Source organism: Protopterus annectens, chromosome 1.part1 (assembly GCF_019279795.1).
Source record: "Protopterus annectens isolate FY-2018-M chromosome 1.part1, PAN1.0, whole genome shotgun sequence".
Taxonomy (NCBI): Eukaryota; Metazoa; Chordata; order Ceratodontiformes; family Protopteridae; genus Protopterus; species Protopterus annectens.
The window spans coordinates 1633421030-1633443048 of NC_056726.1; the positions used below are offsets into that span (position 1 = coordinate 1633421030).

Below are 22019 nucleotides of genomic sequence, written 5' to 3' on the forward strand. Positions count from 1 at the left end.
CATTGTGAAGTTGTCTGCTATAGAAACGTCTGAGGTGATGCTGCTATAACTGAATTTTGAAACTTCATTGTAGAATTTAACAAAATTAATATGCCTGATATCCTTGAATTCTAGTATATTTCTTTTGGCAAGTTTAGAGATTTTGAAGTGAAATGCATTAGTTTATGATCCAGCTTAACTGGTGAAGGAGATGCCAGGGATATAGTTAATGAAGAAGCTATATTTGTAAAGACCAGGTCAAGAATATTATCTCATCTAGTGGTAGGTCAGGGGAACTTTTGTTTAATAACAATTAGAACTTTTGAGCATATCCTACCTTGGGAGTGTAGGTGCTGTAGTTTATTGTGCGGTAGTTAAAGATTCCAAAGATAATGGAGTTCTTGTTTATTGGGAGTTTGTCAAGTGTATTCAAAAATCTTACGTGCTTTTTAGGGAACACAGAGGGTGTCCTGTAATGGTCTATAAACTGATAGTTAATCCTACTTAGTGTAATTTAGAGCTCAACAAATTCCATTTGTGGGTCTCTGGGAATCTGTCTAGAGGTGATATACTTGGTAACAAAAAAAGCAACACCACCACGGTTACCATTTTATTTGATGGCATGGTAGGCACAAAATCTAGGTATGGTGGGAGTGCTTTCTGAACATTTTACCCAAGCCAAGGAAATCACTGTAAAGAATTTCGCAAAAGCCAACTTTGCACTTCTCAAGACTGAGGTGGAATCCTTCAAAGCCCCTGGGCCAGAGGATAATACAGCCCAATCCGCAGAATCCTTTACAAATGCATTCTATGAGCACCTGCAGGAATGCATGGATCATGCTACCCCAAATAAAACCAAAACTCACTCCTCCAAAAACAGGAGACCAGTCTGGTGGACCCCGGCCATAAATAAGCTATACAACAGAAGGAGGAAGCTACTACATGACAGAGCAAAATCCCAAAAAGGGAAGGCATCTCTGATCAGTATTAGCAAGAAACTTCGATCCCTCATAAAATCATCAAAGGCCAGTTTCGAAAGAAAAATTGCCCTAGACACTAAAGATAATCACAAGGCCTTCTTTAGTTATGTCAGGAACATTGGCGGAAACTCCCAGATATGCTCTGAATTGTTGCATAACGGTACAAAATATACCGAACCTACAGACATAGCCAACATCCTGGCAGACAGATTCAGCACAAACTCCCCCCCCCCTCCCCCCCCAAAGGAGAAAATACCTATCCCAACTGAATGTAACCTCCCCTGACATCACAGATGCACAGGTGAAAGCTGCCCTCTCCAAAGCAAAAAACACTGCATCTATGGGACCGGACGGTGTCCCAGGCTGTGTCTTACATGAGCTCCAAGAAGAAGAACTGAACCCTCACATTAAGTCACTGTTCAAACATAGCCTTACTACAGGATATGTACCCAAAGAATGGTGTACAGCTACAGTGGTCCCACTCCACAAAGGTGGTGCCACAACGGACCCTGGAAACTATCGCCCCATAAGCCTGACTAGTCTGGTCTGTAAAGCTATGGAGCGTATTATCATGGAACTCATAAACAAAGACTTTGGGAGCCTCCAGACACTGGACCCTACACAATTTGGCTTTGTTAAGGGCAGATCTTGCCTCTTAAACCTAGTTGATTTCTTTGAAACAGTTAACAAAGCCATAGATGAGGGCAAGGTAATCCAGACAGCCTACCTAGACCTCGCAAAAGCCTTCGACACAATACCCCACTCGGGTATCATAAATAAGCTTACCAGCTTAAATATCAACCCCTATATCACAAGATGGGTTGCAAACTGGCTCAGAGATAGAACCCACATGGTCAGAATCACAGGTGCCATGTCCGAATCCAAACCAGTTACACATGGCATCCCACAGGGCTCAGTTCTGGGACCTCTCTTGTTCGGTATATACTTCTCTGAGGTTCAGGCTAACACAGGGGGATTATGGCTGACAAGGTTCGCAGATGACTGCAAACTGGGGGCCATAATCGAATCTCCAGCTGACACAAGCATCCTCCAAAAGGGTCTCACAGAGATGGATGCTTGGTGCCAGAGCCATGGCCTCAAGCTAAATGCTAAAAAGTGCATAGTCATTCCCTTTGGGAAAAACAAGGTGTCCACAAATTACCACATAGGTGGTAATCCATTAAGTACGGAAGAAGTAATTAGAGATTTGGGGACCAATGTAGATAGTAATCTCTCCTTTGATAATCACGTTGCCAAAGTGGTTAGAAAGACCTTCTATATAGCCCACCTTATCACGAAAGGGTTCGCATCTAGATCAAGAGAGGTCATTGTGCCCCTCTACTCGTCACTCATCAGGCCCATAATTGAATACAATGCCCCTTTTGGGATGTACCTTACCCGACACCTGCAGCAACTGGAGAAACCCTAAAAGTACCTCACCGAGAGGATCATGGGCTACAAACAGATGTCCTATGCAGTTCGACTAAAGAAACTCCAGCTCTACTCAGTTGCTTACCGCCTACTCAGAGGCGATCTATGCCTGACGTACAAAGCCATGTCAAACACAGAATTAATGGACATACTCTAACTCAAAAAATCCAAGTCACTTAGAGCTACACACTCCAGGGACCTAAACCTCAGCACAAAAATAAATAGGACATGCTGGAGGGACAGATTCATTTCCCAGAGGCTCCCCTCACTCTGGAATAGAATCCCAATTCATGTTAGACATAGCCCCTTGCTGACCCTCTTCAAGCGAAATTTGGACGAGTGGATGGGAAATCGCAAATTCACCCCTGTGATCTCCCCAGTGTCCCTGCTAGACAGAGGCACAGTAAACTAATCTTAAAAGGGTACCTTCTGTGACCTACTTTACAGAGGCACAGTAGGCTAATCTAATAGGGAGACGGAAGCCAAATACACTCTGGCTAGGCTTATAAATGCCCTAGGGCAGATAGCCTAGTATCTACCTATGAACCTATAAGTGTGAATAATTATACAGATGCATTCCAAATGAAGGAGAGCCTCAAGGTCAGGCATTTTGTTATTGAAACTTCTGGCAAAGAGCAGAGCCACCTTAATGTGAGCCTGTTTGGGACTTGATATGCTGTGTTGCAATGTTTATTAGCTAGATTCTGCCTAAAAAGGCACTATGGGAAGGTGCAGCAAAACATTTAGCTTACATGTAGAAGCCTTGGCATGAGTGGTGCCAGCCATCCTTCTCAAATTAATTAGGACTGTGGAGCATCTCATTCCATGTTATATACTGGATTTCCTTAGAATGACATCACCTGTTTAGCTAATATTTAAAGTCTTATTTTTGTGCCTGGTCATCATTTTTGGAAAAGGAAGGATTCCACTTTGAACCAGAGTCTTGCCTGCATTTGTGACATGAATGGATATTTCTAACATGTCTCTCTACACATTCCTCAGGGTTCTGCATCCCGTGTCATTTACTCCTACATGAACCACCACCATGTCATTAGAATGTTTGTCCATAGGTTCATAGGTTGTTGCTAGGCTAATGACCACTAGGGCCCTGACAAGCCTAGCTGCACACCCTAAACCATTTGGGTCCCCATGTATCACGGGCATTTATATAGGAAGTGCTTGTTGGTGGGGAGGTAACTAAGGATTTGTGGGGGGGGGGGAGGTGTTAGGATAAAACTTTCCTTATTTATGTTCTCTGTCCATGAGGGACATGGGGCCAGACCAGTACTAAATTAATGATTTCTAATCCAATTTTCAAGGTTTCATTTGAATAGGGTCAGGGATGACCTCTGTTTTACATGGATGGGGAGCCTATTCAACAGTGTGGGGATACTTTGTGACACATATCTGTCCCTGCAGTTCTGCTTATGTTACAAGCAAAGATCATATCCCTGGATCTACTGTTCTGGTGCTGTTTGTTTTGCACATGTACAACAGATTCATCAACCAGGGCTGGTTCTGAGGAAGCCCTCTAAGCCAGGCAAAGGTCTCCTCTCAGCAGCCCGTAGGAAACTGAATACAGTAACAGAGCCTTTAGGCAGTCAATGTAGGACAGGATGTTCATGCCCTGAATTCTCCTGGAGAGAAACCTTCATGAGTGTTCCACCTGCTGTAATTGTCAGGTTAGATATATGTCAAAGGGGGCAGTGTATTCAGTGATAGATCTGATAAAGGCTGAGTATTGTGGTACTTTAACTTCCTTGGAACTGGATGCCATCCCCTTATCTATATGTTTGGGTGACATAGAATGATTTTCTTATTCTCTTAGCAATGTGTGGATCAAAGGCCATATTACTGTCTACATATGTTCCAAGATATCTTACTACTGGGTGTTTTATCATTGGAGTAATTAACTTGGGTTGACAGTTTCCCACAGGATAATATAATGCATTTTTTAGCACTGAGTTTTAGGCCATGGCTTTAGCACCAGTCATTTGTCTGTGTTAAACCCTCTTGCAAGATGTTAGTGTCTTGGGGGAAAACTATAATAGCTCACAATTTACAGTAATCTGTAAACTTGTTAAGCCAGAGGCCTTGAACATTAGCCTTGACTGCCAAGAAGTAGTTGCCAAACAGGAGTGGGCCCAGCATGAAGCCATGCTGGTGACCGGTCTCACTGATCCTGACTTCCTGGGTCCTGCCTGTGAGCCAGCTGGCAATACAGCAAGTTATGTAGGGATTAATGCCTAACTCAGAGAGCTTGTCAGCAATGCTTGCATGGAGTATTGTAGGTGAAAGGGTCTTGAGGGCCCTTGTGATATCAGGGATTCTGGCACTTGAAGACATCTTATCACTTTGTCATTTTCCAACTTAGTGAGAGGAGAACAATTTTGTCTGATTATAGAGTCACCAATCACTAAAACATTTGTATTTGTAGAGTGGCCTGGTATACTGGGATTGAGATAATTTAACTCTTGGTAACTTTTTGTTGAACATGTTCCAGAAGGTGATCTGGCACTGAATTTTCACTGAGACCTATTCTTCATTGGTTTAGGAGGCTTTGGCAATGGTTTCTTTACAGCCTCAGTATAAATCATTGAATGTGGACAGGTGCAGATTGTGGTGGTCATATGTTGTGCTCACAGTCTATTTGTTTTTTTTTTTTTTTTTTTTGGAGAGTGAGGCCACTGTATATGTGAATCTTTCACAAACAGAATTACTTGTCTTGAGTAAGAATTCATTATCTGTGAGTATAAGGCTGTTGCTACACTGCTTAATGATACCAAGTGCTGTGAGACTGGCATTGGAAGGGAAACTAGCAGGGTGACCTCTCATCTTGGTGCTTTTGGGAGATTTTGGGAATTAATTGGAGTACACAGAGTGTTATATGCAGCTATTGAGATAATTAATGGGCTGTACTGTGAAGAAATGCAGCTATGCAGATTTTCTTATGGAGAGTTTGCACTAAGTGACAGGAGTTAGGTCTAGATGGTTGGAGTACACTGCTTAAATAAAGTAATTTAGGTTAATTTGTCACTGTGGCAATGGAATAGAGTGTAGTTAAGTTACTGTAGAGTATGAGCTATATGGTGCAACTACAGACTGCTTGGGCAGCAGGGAGCAGCTGAGGAGTACTTAGGGCAATGTCGAGCAGTTGCAGGCTGATAGAAAGCACTTGGAAGCTGTGTAGTATAAAGTGCAGCTTGTTCCACAAACAAGGATGGTTATCTGCCCTTCAGACTATCTCAAATCACTCTAATAGGATTATGAGAGTTCGGGGGTATTAAGATAGGTGGAGATCAAGATGCCTGCCTCTATGTAGTGCACATTGCAAAACCACTGCAGACTTAAAAAAAAAAAACTCAGAGAGCACACTGACTGATAATGTAACACTACTATTATTTAAGACATAGTCAAACATAAATTCATATAAAAGAAACAAACCATATTAACAGGTTTTCAGTTACATATATTATACATCACATATGATTGTTCTTTTTTTATAATTACCAGTCCAGCATTACATACTGGACTGGTAATTACAAAAAAAAGAACAATCATACCAGTCCAGCATTACATACTTGCGGTGGTGGTGCTGCGGTAGCATTGTCGCCTCACAGTAAGACGCTGTCCGGTTCGATTTTCAGCTAGAGCGTCTTCTGCGTGGAGACATGCGTGAATGGGCGTACTTTCGTTGAAGGTTGTGCATCAGGCCTGGCAAGCCGGTACGTAAAAATCAACTGCCAATCATTAGCGGACCGGAGATCTGCTGTGGCGACCTCTAACCAGAAAAAGCCGAAAGACACAAACAAACCAATCCAACATTACATAAATTGCTCAATTCCTGTCTTCCCTTAAAACTCACTCCTCCTCCTCTTGAACATTATTCTGTATGTACTGTTCCCACAATTTTCATATATTTCTGTGTTGCTTCTTATTTTTTCTAAAGATCCCACTTCCAGTTATTTTATCTTTGTTACAATATTCACTACTTCAAATACACTTGGTTTAGACTTTGATTTCCATTTTCTAATAATTCTTTTTTTGGCAGCCAAAATAATTAAACTTAACAAGGCCTTACTATGTCTAGGTAATTCAGATCCTGTGTCCTAGCTCAAAAGAATCCTTTCCTTAGTTACACTCACTTGCTCAATCAGTATTTCTGTAGAGAATTTTTAAAATCTGCCAAATTATTACACTCCCAAAACATACGTTCCCAGTTACCTCTTTTCTCTCTATCATACCTCCAACATTTGCTGAGGAAAAATTATTTGCAGTCTGCATGGGGTATAAAAATACCTATGCAAAGACTTATAAGGAAAAATCCTACACCTTCTAGACTTTGTTGCATAATTTGGAGCCATACATATGTCATCCCATTGTTTCCTTGTAAATTGCTTATCCAATCTCGCTTCCCAATATTTTCTGACATCCTCTGATTGACTGTTATAGTTACCATGCAATATTTTACAATCCCTACAAATTATCCCTTTTTATCAGCAGCTTCTGTTCTATATTCAACTAAAAACTCTATCAGAGCAGGTCTTTTCTTTAGGATATCCCTATCGATTTTTCTTTGCCTGTACTCTGCTATTAATCCCTTGTAGGGAATGCAGTCTCTAGCCTGCAGTCCAAAGGCCTTCTTAGCTTCATCCCATTCTATTACCTTTCCCTCTCTAGTTATTTGCTCCCAATACCCATGTTCCTTTGCCAGTTTTCTTCATTAAATTCCAGCTCTCTCTTTCCCGTTCTCTGAACCCATACTTGAGTCATCCCTATTGGCAAAATCTCCTTTCTTCATTCTTGTGTTGGCTTAGTTCTTGGGACTACTTTATGAATATAATATTTTATATGTCTGCTGTTATTCTCCTTTAGGATCTGCATCCAAAATCCTACTCCCCTCTCCTTATTTCTTGAATTTTTCTCCTGCTTTATTATCATCCCTCCAAGATAAATTCATTCAGCTCTTTATTATTGCCCACAACTTCTCCAGCGCTTGATAAAAATATGCCTGACCTGTATATAAAACTGAAGGGACTAATAACATTTTCACTGCTTGTATCTTACAAGCCATACCCATAAACAAGAGCTTCCATTTTCTCAGTTTTTGTATTATCTTTGTTTAGTCTGTTTCCCCACATATCTTTAGCTGCCATAAGATAATACAGCTATAGCCTTTGTTTTATTTTCATTAATTTTGTTTCCCAAAAAAGAATTGAAATGGTCTCAAAATGTTCTACAACACTGAATTGTCCTTTTCTGGATTTATTGGGTACAAAAAAATATCATCGGCAAATAAAGCTGTTTCTTGAATGCCAAAGCAGTTATATCCTTGAATTTCAGAGTCCATTGTTTTCTTTGCCAATGGCTCTAAATATAAAGCAAATACCAAAGGGGAGAGATGGCACCCCTGCCTGGTTCCTCTTTTCAGGCACAACTTATCAGTGATAAGCCAAAATACTATGGTCTCAAAAGGGTGTTAATAACTAAAGTGCTGACAACCCTCTTGCTTGTGGGCAGAGGAGGTAACAATCAAAAAGTAAAGCTAAAAATCCTATGGTAACCTGTAAGGGCCTTGGGAGCCAGCCTCATCTTGAATTAGAAGTATCACTATGGAACCTTTTTGTTTGTGCAGTTCTAGTTACTGGTGCCACATTAGCTTCTGTGGTGAAGCAAAAGTATTTTTCTTGTCAGGCCACTAGGAAGTAAAGTTATTTGCTAGAAAACATTTCAGCAGGGTAGGTTTGGTCAAAGAAAGAAAGAAGCCTGGAGGCAATTTATTCTGGATCAGTCCTTTATTCATTTTAAAAAGGATTGTTTTTTACAATTTTTACAACTTCGGAAGTGGTGTCTCCTTTCATGTGGTGCTTGCATTTTACTTGCTGTGGCTACCTTAGTCTAGTCTTGCAGTATCACTCAAAATGGTAAAGCATTGTGAATTGTTGCAGGATCTGAGCCTCATTTATTAGCTTTCTACTAGATTTTTCTTTTTGAATTTTACTTAGTCTGGGAACCTTAGTCTTGTAGTATCACTCGCCACAACAGTCAGGAAATCCTTCTATGTAGCACACCTCATCACTAAGGGCTTTTCATCCAGAAAAAAGGAGGTCATTGTCCCATTGTACTCAACCTTCATTAGACCCATTATAAAATACAACGCCCCATTTGGTATGTACCTCTCAAGACATCTGCAGCAACTGGAAAGGCCGCAGAAATACCTCACTAAAAGAATCACAGGCCTAAAGCAGATGCCATATGCTGACAGCCTTAAAAAACTCCAGCTATACTCTGTCGCATATCATCTACTCCGAGGCGATCTCTGCTTAACATACAAGGCCATGTCAAACCCAGAGCTGTTGGACATGCTACACTTAAAGAAATCCCAATCCCTCAGAGCCTCCAGGGATCTAAATTTTGTCATCACAATAAACAAAACATGCTGGAGGGATAGGTTCCTGATGCAGAGACTCCCCAGACTCTGGAATAGACTGCCCATACATGTCAAGCAGAGCGCCTCTATGGCCCTCTTCAAAAGGAACCTTGATGATTGGATGGGAGAAAGGAAATTCACCCCGGGGATCACGTCAGTTGCCCTGCTAGACAGGGGTCCAGGGAAGTAAATAGTGTGGGAAGAAATAGCCAGGAAATTGTTATGGCTAGGCTTGTATAGGCCCTAGGGCTGATAGCCTAGTACCAACCTATGAATAGTGAGAAAATTATGAATTACTGCAGAATCTGAGCTTTTACATATGCATATATTTATGTGTGTGTGTGTGTGTGTGTGTGTGTGTGTGTGTGTGTGTGTGTGTGTGTGTGTGTGTGTGTGCGGATTCACTTTATAATCTCGAAATACTGAAACATCAAATTTCAGTATTTCAAGACTATAAAGTTGAATCTTAACAACACCGAAACTCCAAAACCGTGAAATTTAAAATCGCGAAGTTTAACACAACACATACCACACTACACAAACACCAAACTACCCACACTACAAAACCCCCCCTTACACATAAACATAACAATACAAACTAAAAACCTACACCCTCACACCCCCCACTTATATATTCTAACTCCGAGATCACACCAAACAGAAAAAGACAGCAAACTCACAATCAGACATTCTACACTCCCTCACACACACACATCACATATATACAAACACCATCACATTCAACACTTAAACACTCATACTTTTACCTGCCTACCCTAACCCACACGTACAACTTCCAAACATACTCACATACACTCACACACTTACCCAAAACCCTTATAAGTTAGGCACTTACCTTAAATTACACCTAAATCCACATACTAAACCGGAAACCATCCACATGACACATTCCACGTCACGTACCGTTAAAGTATAACCGTGAATTTGAAATATCCAGATTCGCGGTTGTGCACTTTCACCATTCTGAACATTCGACTTTATAGTCTCAAAATACTGAAATTCGATATATAACATACAGGCTCAAAGATTCCTGGATTTTGTCAATGCAAACACCCTGGAACAGCTAGTCTGCACACCTACTAGGGATGCAAATATCCTCAAGCTAGTACTCACAAAAATGAAGGAAGAATGCACCCTTCCTTGTGTAATGTCCTCACTTGTCAGATCAGATCCCAAAATGCTCACCTTTGAAATAAATATAAAAGTTGAGCTCCCAGCAAACCCCAGAACCTTTTAAGAACTTTCTAAGGCTAACTAACTCCTATTAAATGATGGCTTAGCTAAATTCCAAGCCCTCCCCCAAACTCAGAGAACATGGTGGCTATGAAGAAATGTTATGCAAACCCTGTACAAACATGTAAATAACTGCATAGAAATAGCAATACCCAACCAAAACTGACTTAGGACAAACTCCAAAAACAAGCCCCCTTGGTGAACTAACAGTATAAATGGGTTGTATAACAAAAGATAGAAAATCTTGTCAAAAAATTATGACGGGCTATGTTCAAAAACAAAAAACTCCCTCATCAGTCTCAGCAAGCAGTTCAGAGGACTAATCATGTCCAATAACGCCAACTTCAATACAAGTGCAACCTCCCAAGCTAAGGTTAACCATAAGGCATTTTTCAGCTATGTACGCAGCCTTAAGGGGAACGTCCAACAATGTGCTGAACTAATAGTAAATGAAACTTCCTATACTTTGCTTACAACATAAATAGGACATCGTGGAGGGACAGATATCTATCTAAGAGAATTCCCATTCTCTGGAATAGACTTCCTATCCATGTGAAGTGAGCCCTTCCTTTAACCTATTGAAGTTCAACCTGGACCAATGGATGGGAAATCAAAAATTCATCCTTGGCCTGGCATATATCTCTCTGATGATCAGGGCAACCATGAAATCAGTCTCTAGCTAACATAAACCTTTTAGAATAACCAATGAGAAATAGTAACTCATGGGATATAATTTGGTTGCATGGATAGGCTTATAAAGGCCCTAGTGAATCAATAGCCTAGACTACACCTATGAAGCTTGAACTGCTTTTTGCTGAACAGATGGAAGATACTTCACAGTCATTGTTTTCTCTTCACCTTTTCTAGCTGATTTTTTTTCAAGTTCTCTAAATTTCTTCTTTATTGGCATCCAGGCAGAGTACTTACAGTAACTGAATTTTACTTATAGGTTCATAGGTTGGTACTAGGCTATTGGCCCTAGGGCCTATACAAGCCTAGCCATAACAATTTCCTGGCTATTTCTTCCCACAATATTTACTTCCCTGGACCCCTGTCTAGCAGGGTGACTGATGTGATCCCCGGGGTGAATTTCCTATCTTCCATTCAATCGTCAAGGTTCCTTTTGAAGAGGGCCAAAGAGGCAGTCTGCTTGACATGTATGGGCAGTCTATTCCAGAGTCTGGGGAGTCTCTGGGTCAGGAACGTATCCCTCCAGCATGTTTTGTTCATTGTGATGACAAGGTTTAGATCCCTGGAGCGTGTGGCTCTGAGGGATTGGGATTTCTTTAAGTGTAGCATGTCCAACAGCTCTGGGTTTGATATGGCCTTGTATGTTAAGCAGAGATGGCCTCATGCTGGCAGAATTACTAGCTCTTATTTCTTAGTTTCTTTTTTCACACTGGGAGAGCTAAAATTAAGCTGTTGATCTGTGTGCAGCCTTCTTCAAAGTCCAATAATGGAACACTCTTGACGGTGCTAAGCAATCACAGGCCTGGAAATGGCCCAGCTTCCCCCTGCCACCAGAGCAAACAGAAACAGTTTTCCAACTAGATCATTTGAATACAGAAAAAGTGGCGTCCTCCACTACTACCAGAGATCAAACAGAAAACAGTTTCTTAGCTAGATCCCTTAAATGCACAAAAAACTATGATAACAAGTAGTATATCTACTGTTTTTAATGCACACAATTTGTAGTTGTTCTATGTTGTAGAGATATTCTTTATCATAACTAGTGGTATGTCTGTTACTTTCAATACATATAGTGTATGGTTATTTTATGTTGCAGAGAAATTCTTTTGGAAAATGGACAGCTGTGGATTCAGCAAGTCTCCAGCACTCCCAGCACTCGTATGGATGTGGTTCACTTACAAGAACAACTAGATCTGAAGTTACAGCATAGGCAAGCAAGAGAGACTGGGATCTGTCCTGTCCGAAGGGAACTCTACTCACAGACCTTTGGTATGTTTTTATTGTAACTTTTCAGGTCTATATGGAATGTATACAGTAATTGCTAGAAGTATGAAAAAGTACATCAGTGAAGGTGTTCAATTCATAAGTTATAGAAAATACAGACACATATACAGCTCTTCAACCTTGAAATTTTATTTACTTATTTTATTTGAATGATTTGAATGCTTAAAACCTAAGCATTTTAAACATAGAAATAAAAGGCAGAATATTAAAAAATGTGGCTATTCAATAAAGGTAAAAAGCTACAGGGCCTCTAAATGTAGTGCTAAAAATCATCAAAGTTAAAATTGTAAAAATCTAAATGTGGATGCAGTGACCTGACGCAGATCCAGACAGAGGCTACACAGTATGTTATACTTCAGGAAGCTTCTGAAAAAATACTGTGTATTAACTTGCCTGATTTAGGGAAGCTAGCTGAACCCATATGCAAGGTACAGAGAAGAAACCCTACCTGAGATAAAATATTCAAGATCTAGATTGTGCAGGCATGATCAAGATATTAAAAAAAGCACATCTGTGTTGCAGCCAATGCAGATAATGTGAAATCAGTGTAATATGCCTGGTTCTCAATGTACTGGTCAAAAGCCTTGAAGGCCATGCCACCATCCTTAACCCAAGGTAGAGAGCGTTTCAGTAATCATTTTGTTAGGATATAAACCATTTTCAGTTCACTGTTTACTCAGTCAGCCAGGCTCTTTCTATAGGTAACACCACAAGCAACAATGTAAAGAAAACAACCACGAACGCCTGGTTGTAATAGCTAAAACAAATGACAAAATCCTCGGCTCGAACTGGAAGAACGTAGTTTATTGCAAACAAGACAACCACCAATATTGGTGGTTGTCTCGTTTGCAATAAACTACGTTCTTCCAGTTCGAGCTGAGGATTTTGTCATTTGTTTTAGCTATTACAACCAGGCGTTCGTGGTTGTTTTCTTTCTATAGGTACTTAAGGTAGTCCTGCTCAGTTGTATCCCATCACTAACAGTTAACACCTGATCACTTAACTCAAACACACCCTCTAACCCCCTGTACTGTTAGGCTTCTTTGAATAAAGATAATACTGGCAGCCCTGCTCAGTTTTATTATTTTGCTAGCAAGTTAGCACCTGGTTACTTAACCGGAATAAAGCCTCTAACCCCCCGTACTGCTAGGCCTTTTGTTTTGACTGAATTAAGATTTTACTGGTATGAGACAGGTCCTCCTCTGTGATTATTATATTTCATATACTTCACTTTTCTCTGATTAGTGGACTGCTATCAACTTGTATTTATGATTAATTTATACTGTCTGTGTCATCGGAAGTCACTGGTTGTGCAACTTCCCTCACTGATTGACTCCTGATGTACAGATTCCAGCATTACTCACTGTAACTTGTTCGAAAAATTCTTCTGCTGTGCCATCAGACTTACAGCACTTTCTCAAAATCTATTTTTACCCACTCATCCAAATCTACTTTTATGAAGCTATAAATAGTAAAATCTGGCCACTTTAATATAGATATTTCATATATATAATATAATTTCTGGTCCTAGTTGCATGCCTAAAATGTAAACTCTTCCCTTTATTTATTATTAAATAACTTACTGCACTATCCTGTTTATTCAAAATAGTGCTGGCTTCTCTTGGTTCTGGGCCTGTTTATACTGTCTCCCACTAGTCTAATTGTTACAGCTCACTCTACTGCTCTCCCACCTCCAGTTCCCCAGCCATCACCCAGATTATTACCTTTATTTCCAATGTTCCCTTCCTACTTTCAGTGACGTCATCCTTTCCACTTAAATAAACCTTCCACATTTAAGTAAACTCTTCTTCACTGCAACTGACTATACTCCACCCCATCCACAAAACTCACTTAACAGTGTCAGAAAAAACACTCCTGTATTTAACCCTAACCAGTAACCACATTTTACACACTCTTACAAATAACCAACACAATTATATCCCTAGGCAACCCATAGACAAATATGACTTGCAATCTCTCCATTTCAAACATACAAACATATTATCAATAATACCATTTTCCAAAGCACCACTGCAACTATCCCTCCTATTGACAAACTACAGTAACCCAAACCTTACTTATGCACATTACCCAAAATATATTCCTTCCCTCTTGCAAGAAGTTCACACAGCATTACTCACTGTAACATGTTCAAAAAAGTCTTCTACTTCTCCATCGGGACTTACACCAATTGCCCAAATCTACTGTTACTCACTCATCCAAATCTACTTTTACAAAGCTAAAAATAGTAAAACCTGACCACCAGCATGCCTCTCTAAAAATCTCTCTCTCTCGCTATGTTGCCATGGTTAATGTAGGCATCATTTTAAATAAACTAGAACAGCTGTTCAACTTCAAAACAAGCTGCATAGACATTCTGGCTGTCATGGAATCATGTCTTAAACATAACCCTCCCAACTTTATGTTCCATTTCCCAAACTTTAATTGTATTTTCAATGCAAGACCAAGGAATAGATCAAGCAGTGGAACCTTATACCTCATTAAAGAAAACATGTAGTTAAGATCCTACAACCAGAACTCCTCGTGTAATGACCATGACCCTGAATTGGATCTCATTCACTATCAACCTTAGCAACGACTCCCCACTAACAGTAATAACTGCATAACTTCCCCCTGCCAACCTTACAAAATGTAAAACATTGATTCTTGACATAATTGAAAGTAACATTTCATATAAAGAATAATCATCTTGTGTGACTTTTTCACTAACTTCCATAATCTCAAGAACTGTGACATGCAGCTGGAGAGACCACAAAGGTACCTAACCAAGAGGATTACTGGTCTCAAACAGTTGCCCTATGCAGCATGATTGAAAAAGCTAAGACTGTTCTCTGTTGCATACCGCTTTCTCAGAGGTGATCTCTGTCTAACGTACAGAGCCATGTCCAACCCAGAATTGTTGAACATGCTCCATCTTAGCAAAACCAAATCTACTCGAGCTACATGCTCTAGGGATATAAACCTCAACACAACAATGAACAGAACATGCTGGAGGGATAGATTCCCTTCGCAGAGACTATCCTTAATATGGAACAGGGTCCTGATCTACATAAGACAGAGCCCCTCACTATCACTCTTCAAGAGGAACCTTGATGAGTGGATGGGTAACAGAAGGTTCACACCAGGGATCACACCAACAGCACTACTAGATAGTGGCCAAGGGTACTAGCTGCTAGTACAAGGGTCTAGGGAACTACTAAAGGGGCGGTGAATACCGCACAATGTGGCTGGGCTAATATATGCCTTTGGGCAGATAGCCCAGTACCAACCTATGAACCTATGATTTTCTTACCATCCTTAACTTGTCCCATCTTATTCATGACTTTACCAGACCTAACCTGCACTCTGGAAGCCACACTGTCCTTGATATTACTGTCACTAATCAACCCTCTATCAGCCATAAAATCACCATCCTACCACCCTCAATAAGTGACCTCTTTCCTATCTCCTTTGAGATCATGCCCCCATCATAAAACAACTTCAGCTTTAGACCTTTTGTTCAAAGACTCAACTGCAGACCAAAAAACTGAAACAAATGCTTCTTCTAATCTACTTGAAGAATTCTTAACTCTCAATGACTCAGAAATATTAGCTACCTCAATGACCAACATTTTCATTTCACTTCAAGGCATTTGCTTCCCCTTGGTATCTGGACTCTAAAAACAAACAAACCAACATGGTTAACAAAGGAACTCAAATCAGTCTATAAAGTTTGGAATGCTGCCTGGAGAAAAGTCCAAAGAAAACCAAGACCACTATACCCTGTTATGGAAATTAGTTAAGAAAGCCACAAGATTGCATAAAGCTAATTCACAACCTCTTAGAATGCCTTTAAGTGCAATTAAAGAAATTTTCAAAAACAAGTAAAGAAAGTAACAGGCTGGACCCTCCTGGTTGACCATCTCCAGACAGACTTCATCAAAACATCTTCAGAATAACTCGTATCCTCAGACTTCCCTAGGGAATTAACATCTCTCCCTTCTAATAACACTACAGATCCCTGTAGCTCACTTCAAGATCACAGCCCTTTCTCAACTACCTCCAATTCTACTTTAAAATAATCAAAACCAAAGGTATAGAAGAGACTGTTGACAACATCCCCATAGATGCCCCCTCAGTAACAGTCAACCGCAACCACTATTTCATTCAGTTAGGAAAATAAACATTCTACCCATGCTAAAATACCTATACAGCTTATGCCTCATCAAAAACACAATGCCCTCAGTTTGGAAAATTGTCAGAGTCAGACCAATTCTAAAGACAAAAACACCTTCCTGTGCCACTGTTTTTTTGACTTATCTCAGTCATGCCAACACTTGGAAAATCTTAGAAAAAATAATCTACACTCTGTTAGCTAAACACATGAAAACTTACCAGTGCTAACTTGGCTACCAGCAGTATGAGTTTTGGTTTGAAAGTACCCTGATCACCCTATATACTTTAGCTAGCAACATTGTTAGTAATGAAAAAGGACTACCAACTGATGCAGTCTTTGTAGTCCTAACAAAAGCCTTTGACACTGTCAACCACTCTATCCTTTTATCCTCCCTACCAACATCGAACCTAATGTGGCCCTATGGTACAAAGATTTTTTATCCTGCAGACAGCTAAAGGCACACCATGAAATCCAGTTCTCCTGTATCTTAGATCTCTAAAGGATTCCCTTAAGGCTCAAGACTTTCTCATATTCACTTTTCTCTTTTTTGTTAACAGCCACCCTCTCCTAGTTATATGGTAAGCCAATGACTTGGTTATCTACAGATATGACCACACACTTGCCATCATGAAAAAACAGTCTGAAATTGACTGGACCTCTCTAAGTAGATGGCTAACCAGATACAACCTAATACTCAATGACAACAAAAAGAAGAAGGCTCTTTTGAAATCCACTAAAAGTTTCCAAATTCTACATTACCTGGTTCATCTCATCAACCAAAATCAACAGCTAGAAACAGTCCCACATTACAGATACCTTAGAATCTTGGTAAAGCCTTCACTTAACTTTTGGTCTCACAATCAAGTTACTAAAGCCAAAGTTAATAATTTACAACTTCTGTTCTAGGAAGATTCCCTACTTTGTCACTCCAGCAGCTAGGGCAGCAAAATGAAAAGAAGTCCTCCTCCCACAGCTTGAAAATGGTCTTCCACTTATTGATTCTATTTAACAAAAGAACTGTTCTGTTCTACAAAGTTAACTTAAACAACATTTGACAGTTGATTAGCCTATCTCCTAAGAGGGATACTCTTGCAAAAGTTAAATGGCTGCCCATAACACAAAGAGCTTCCATTCTTGGTACCCTATTATACAAACTGGTATGGGAAGAAGGTTTCCCCTTCTTTGCTCAGAGAATTGCAGAAAGAGCTTTTCTTCCTTATCATCTAAGTTTCCTTTCATCAAACTATACCCTATTTTCAAACTCTGCTTTCTAACTTGAAATGGGCAGTGCATGCTTTTTCTATACTGACTGTGAAGAGTGGGTAAAAATAGATGAAGGCTGCCAGTCTAGCCAGATAGAATTTTATAGATAATTCTATCATTTGTAAATATCAATGTAAGACACAGGCTTGCTGTCTTAAATGTAAAGAAATACTGTTACATGTGGAACTGGAAATAAATGTGACAACAGTACACTCTACTGACCAAAGTAAAGCATGTGGTGACCCTTTGATGGAGACAGTGATGCCAAGGGGTCTAGATGAAGAAATTATTTCTATTGCTTTAACCAATAGTTAAATTGCTAGATATAAACATGTAAATGTATTTTTATTGCTCTACTCCTCACCAGCTGCAAGATATCAAAAGGGAGATGTTAAGAATGTAAATGCAGTTTCTGTTAGCCTGGAAACCCAGGGAAGTGTAAAGAATGATGTAATGTGTAGCCTGGGAACCCCAGGAAAGTGTGAATAATGATGTAATGTAAATCAGAACTGCAATTTCAATTTAAACAGAGAGAACCAGAGAGGATTAAGCATTTTTGTCTTGACCATCCAACTCATCCGCACTCTGCCTGTTTTCTTATGTAAGTTTATCTTAGACTTGTTTTCTTTTAGAAATAGCTAGAAACTAGAAATATTAGTCTAAGTGTTTTTTTGTGATGTCAAAACTGTACTACTGAATTATTTTAAGTATTTCTCTGTGATCTCTCAACTCCTGACTAGCACTGTGTAGTAAGAAGTATTGTCTTGTGTTTTTATTATTTATTATTAAATATTTTAAAACCTTTCAACTGTGGCTGTTTTGTGTAGAGATAATATAAGCTCTAGAGTACATTGAATATTTATAGTGATTACTGTACCAAGTCACTCTAATAAGCCTTGACTGTTTAGTTATACTATCAATTGGATAATAATATTGCACAGTAATAATTGGACACCCTTTTAAGGGCATTTGAGTAGCTGATAAATATTAGCTAGGTGATACCAGGCGGTACTACTGCATAGTCTGGGTAATAGGGGCACAGCTGGAGAACCTGTGCCAGCCTTTTCCAGGAGTGTCTGTGTGGTTGTATAAACTCTTATCTCAAAGTGTGTGTGTGTCAGCTATTTGGGCAGGGGCATGAAGTACTGGTTGGACAGAGAGGATGCTGGAGGTTTTAGCTTGCCCAGCTAGGCTGAGATCTGGACCCTATAGTTGTGCCAGTGGCGAGTCTTATTGGGAACCTGGAGAACAAGGGAGCGACCAGCCCTGGACTGACTGTGATCTTTGTGTAGTCTTGAGGAAAATTGCACTTTACTGTGTGTATTTGTTATCCTTTCCTCCTATATGAGAAGCCCTTTCTGGTGTTAGTGGTGAGGACTGAGGCTCCTTGATTGCTGGGCCAGGGCATGGACGTCACATATTAATTGGTGGTAGTGGTTGGGATATCCACATCACATATTAATTGTTTGGCAGTGGTGGAATATCCATACCACATATTAATTGGTTGGCAAATACTAATTGGCTTGTAGTGGTGTGGGTAGAGTGAATTCCTGTAGTTTGTGTACAGTGAGCTTTGAAGGTGTTTTATACTCTAAGTCAGCCACGCAGTGAATACTAGAGTTCAGATCACAATCGGTTTTATTTTTTTTGTTAGCTAAGTTAGTCAGGGTGAGCAGGCAGCATGTCAGCAGAGGATTATGGAAAGCTGACAAGGAGCCAGCTGGCAGAGATGTGCCAGGCTAGGGGACTGGTGCATGGAAACCTGACTAAGGCAGACCTGATTGCAGCCTTGGTTATAGCTGCATCAGAAAACAGCAACCAGGACAATCGGACTGGCAGTGTAAATATAATGCCCTGGAGAGTGGACAGCTCAGCCTTTCTGCAGAGGACTTAAATATCTATCTGGAGCTAAAGAGACTTGAGTTGGAGACCAGGTGTTTGGAGATAGAAGCCAAAGAAAAGGAGAGGCAGAAGAAGCATGAGAGAGAATTGTTGACTCTTCGCCAGAGTCATGGAGGTAATGAGGAAGGGAGTAACTGGACCCCAGAAGCACAACAGGTCAGTAAATTTATTCCGCAGTTTAAAGAGGGGAATAATTTTGATAGTTTCATTCATATGTTTGAGAGGGTATGCAAACAGTATAGTGTTGACCAAAGTCTCTGGGTACAGTTCCTGACCCCCTTACTCCATGGTAAAGCTGTAACTGTATTGTCTAAAATGTGTGATGCTGCATGTTTTGATTATACTGCTGTAAAATATTTTCTATTAGAGTTTTTTTTAAGCTAACATCTGAAACGTATAGGAAAAAGTTTCGTGAGCATAGACGCAAGGCAGATGAAAGTGTGTTTGAATATGTTGCTGAACTGAGCACTTATTTCCGTAGGTGGGTGAGTGGATGTCAGGTCACCACTTCTGAAGGGCTGGAAGACCTTTTGGTGAGGGAACAAGCCCTTAGCACTTTGCCTGAAGACATGAGGAGCCGGTTAGCTGATAGACAATGTGCTACTTCAGATGAGTTAGGGAAGAAGGGAGACCTATACCTGGCAAGCCAGGCAGCCCTGCACAGGAAGGGGACCCCCAGTACTGCTCATGGGTCCAAAGGAACCCATGGTGGGCAGCACAGACTGCCCCAACAGAATCTGCCAGTAGCAGGGGAAGCCACTAGCCTAGATACATGTCCAGGAGCTAGGGTTAAATGTTTTGAATGCAATCAGTGGGGCCATGTGGCATACAGATGTCCACAGAGGCAAGGTGCAGAGCAAAAGATGAGGGAGTCAGTAAGTGGGAAAGACAAAATGCCAATAGTAGGTTGTGTTGAGACAACAGGGGTACCAAACTACCATCCTGCAGATGTCCTGATAAGGAAGGATTTGGATGAGGCAGTACCAGGTGCTTATGCAGTTACACACAGTCAGGCTAGGAGACAAGCATGTGGGTCTGGTAGCCTGGGGGAGACCCAGACAGACTGCATACTTGCAGCCAAGACTGGTGAGGTGGTTACTTCAGGGAGGAAGCTACTTTGTAGCAATGAGACTGAATGTGAGCCACAGCTGCTTGTGGGTACTGATGTTCCCTTGGACAGAGTGACTGCAAAGTTAGAGGTCAGTAGTAGTACCCAGGCTGACAATGAGGCACCACTGACAGAGGATGCCAGACTTCCTGTGGAAGGGGAACTGGGAAGGGTTACAAGGGGTGAGTTAAGACAGGCTCAGATCTCAGACCCTACATTGCAAGGCCTGAGGCAGGTAGCTAGGGAGGCACCTGATTCTCAAGGAAAGAGGGAATCTGTATACTGGGAAAAAGGGTTACTATACAGAGAGTGGACCCCTGAGGGAGGGCTAGAAGGTGACATAGTACAACAGTTGGTAGTGCCTAGACCCTACTATCTGGCACTTCTAGCCATAGCCCATGATATTCCCTTTGCAGGTCATATGGGCATAACGTGTACAAAGAGGCATATTATCCAGAACTTCTATTGGCTGGAATTTCCAGAGATGTAACAGGGTACTGCAGGACCTGTGAACAGTGCCAAGAGGTAGGCAAGGCAGTAGACAAGGTGAGAGCGCATTTGATGCCTTTGCCTGTGATTGAGGAGCCATTTCAGAGGGTAGCTATGGATATTGTGGGTCCTCTGAGTACCCCAAGTTCCACAGGGAAAAAGTATATCTTAGTGGTAGTGGATTATGCTAAACGATACCCTGAGGCAGTGGCTTTGTCCTCCATTGAAGCAGAGAAGGTGGCAAATGCTCTGTTAGAGATTTTCAGCAGGGTAGGTTTCCTAAAAGAAATACTGACTGACAGAGGTGCCAGTTTCATGTCAGACTTGCTGGCTTGTCTGTGGAAGTCCTGTGGGGTGAAGCACATGAAGATCACCCCCCTACCATCCCCAGACTAATGGTCTTGTTGAGATGTTAAACTCTACAATCAAATCCATGCTACAGGCATTTGCAGATTAGTTTAAGAGGGAGTGGGACAAATATTTGCCCCATCTGTTGTTTGCTAACAGAGAGGTTCCCCATGAATCCACAGATTTTTCACCCTTTGAGTTGCTGTATGGGCATAGGGTGAGGGGACCTCTAGATTTAATTCGAGATGAGTGGGAAGGTGAGTGTGAGTCTCACAAGGAGTCTATTGTGGCATATGTCCTAAACCTCAGGACAAGACTCTGGAACTCATGAGCTTGGCCCAGGAGGACCTGGTAGAAGCCCAACAACAGAAAAAGGTGTGGTATGACAGGAATGCTTGAGCTAGAGAGTATGCTGTGAGGCAGCAGGTAATGGTTTTCATTCCTGTCAGACACAACCATCTGGAAGCAGCTTGGGAGGGACCCTACCAGGTGGTAAGAAAGGTAAGTGATGTTAATTACATGGTGGAACTGCTAGGCAGAAGCACAAATTGTACCATGTTAACATGACGAAACCTTACCATGATAGGGAGGCCCTTGTGCTGAGCCTTTGCAGTGGATTGCAGGAGGAGTCTGAGGGAGATCTGGAGACTGATCTCCTCAGTGAGGCTTGGGCTGATACTTCAG

At 40.9% G+C, this 22019-nt stretch overlaps 1 protein-coding gene across 1 annotated transcript in view; it reads left to right on the forward strand.

The window, feature by feature from the left end:
• The window catches only part of DNALI1 (dynein axonemal light intermediate chain 1), a 787801-nt gene that overhangs the window by 113026 nt on the left and 652756 nt on the right, over positions 1-22019 (forward strand). Inside the window, exon 3 of the mRNA XM_044083710.1 lies at positions 11861-12033. Within this exon, the coding sequence (XP_043939645.1) occupies positions 11861-12033 (173 nt within the window). The remainder of the gene's footprint in view (positions 1-11860; positions 12034-22019) is intronic.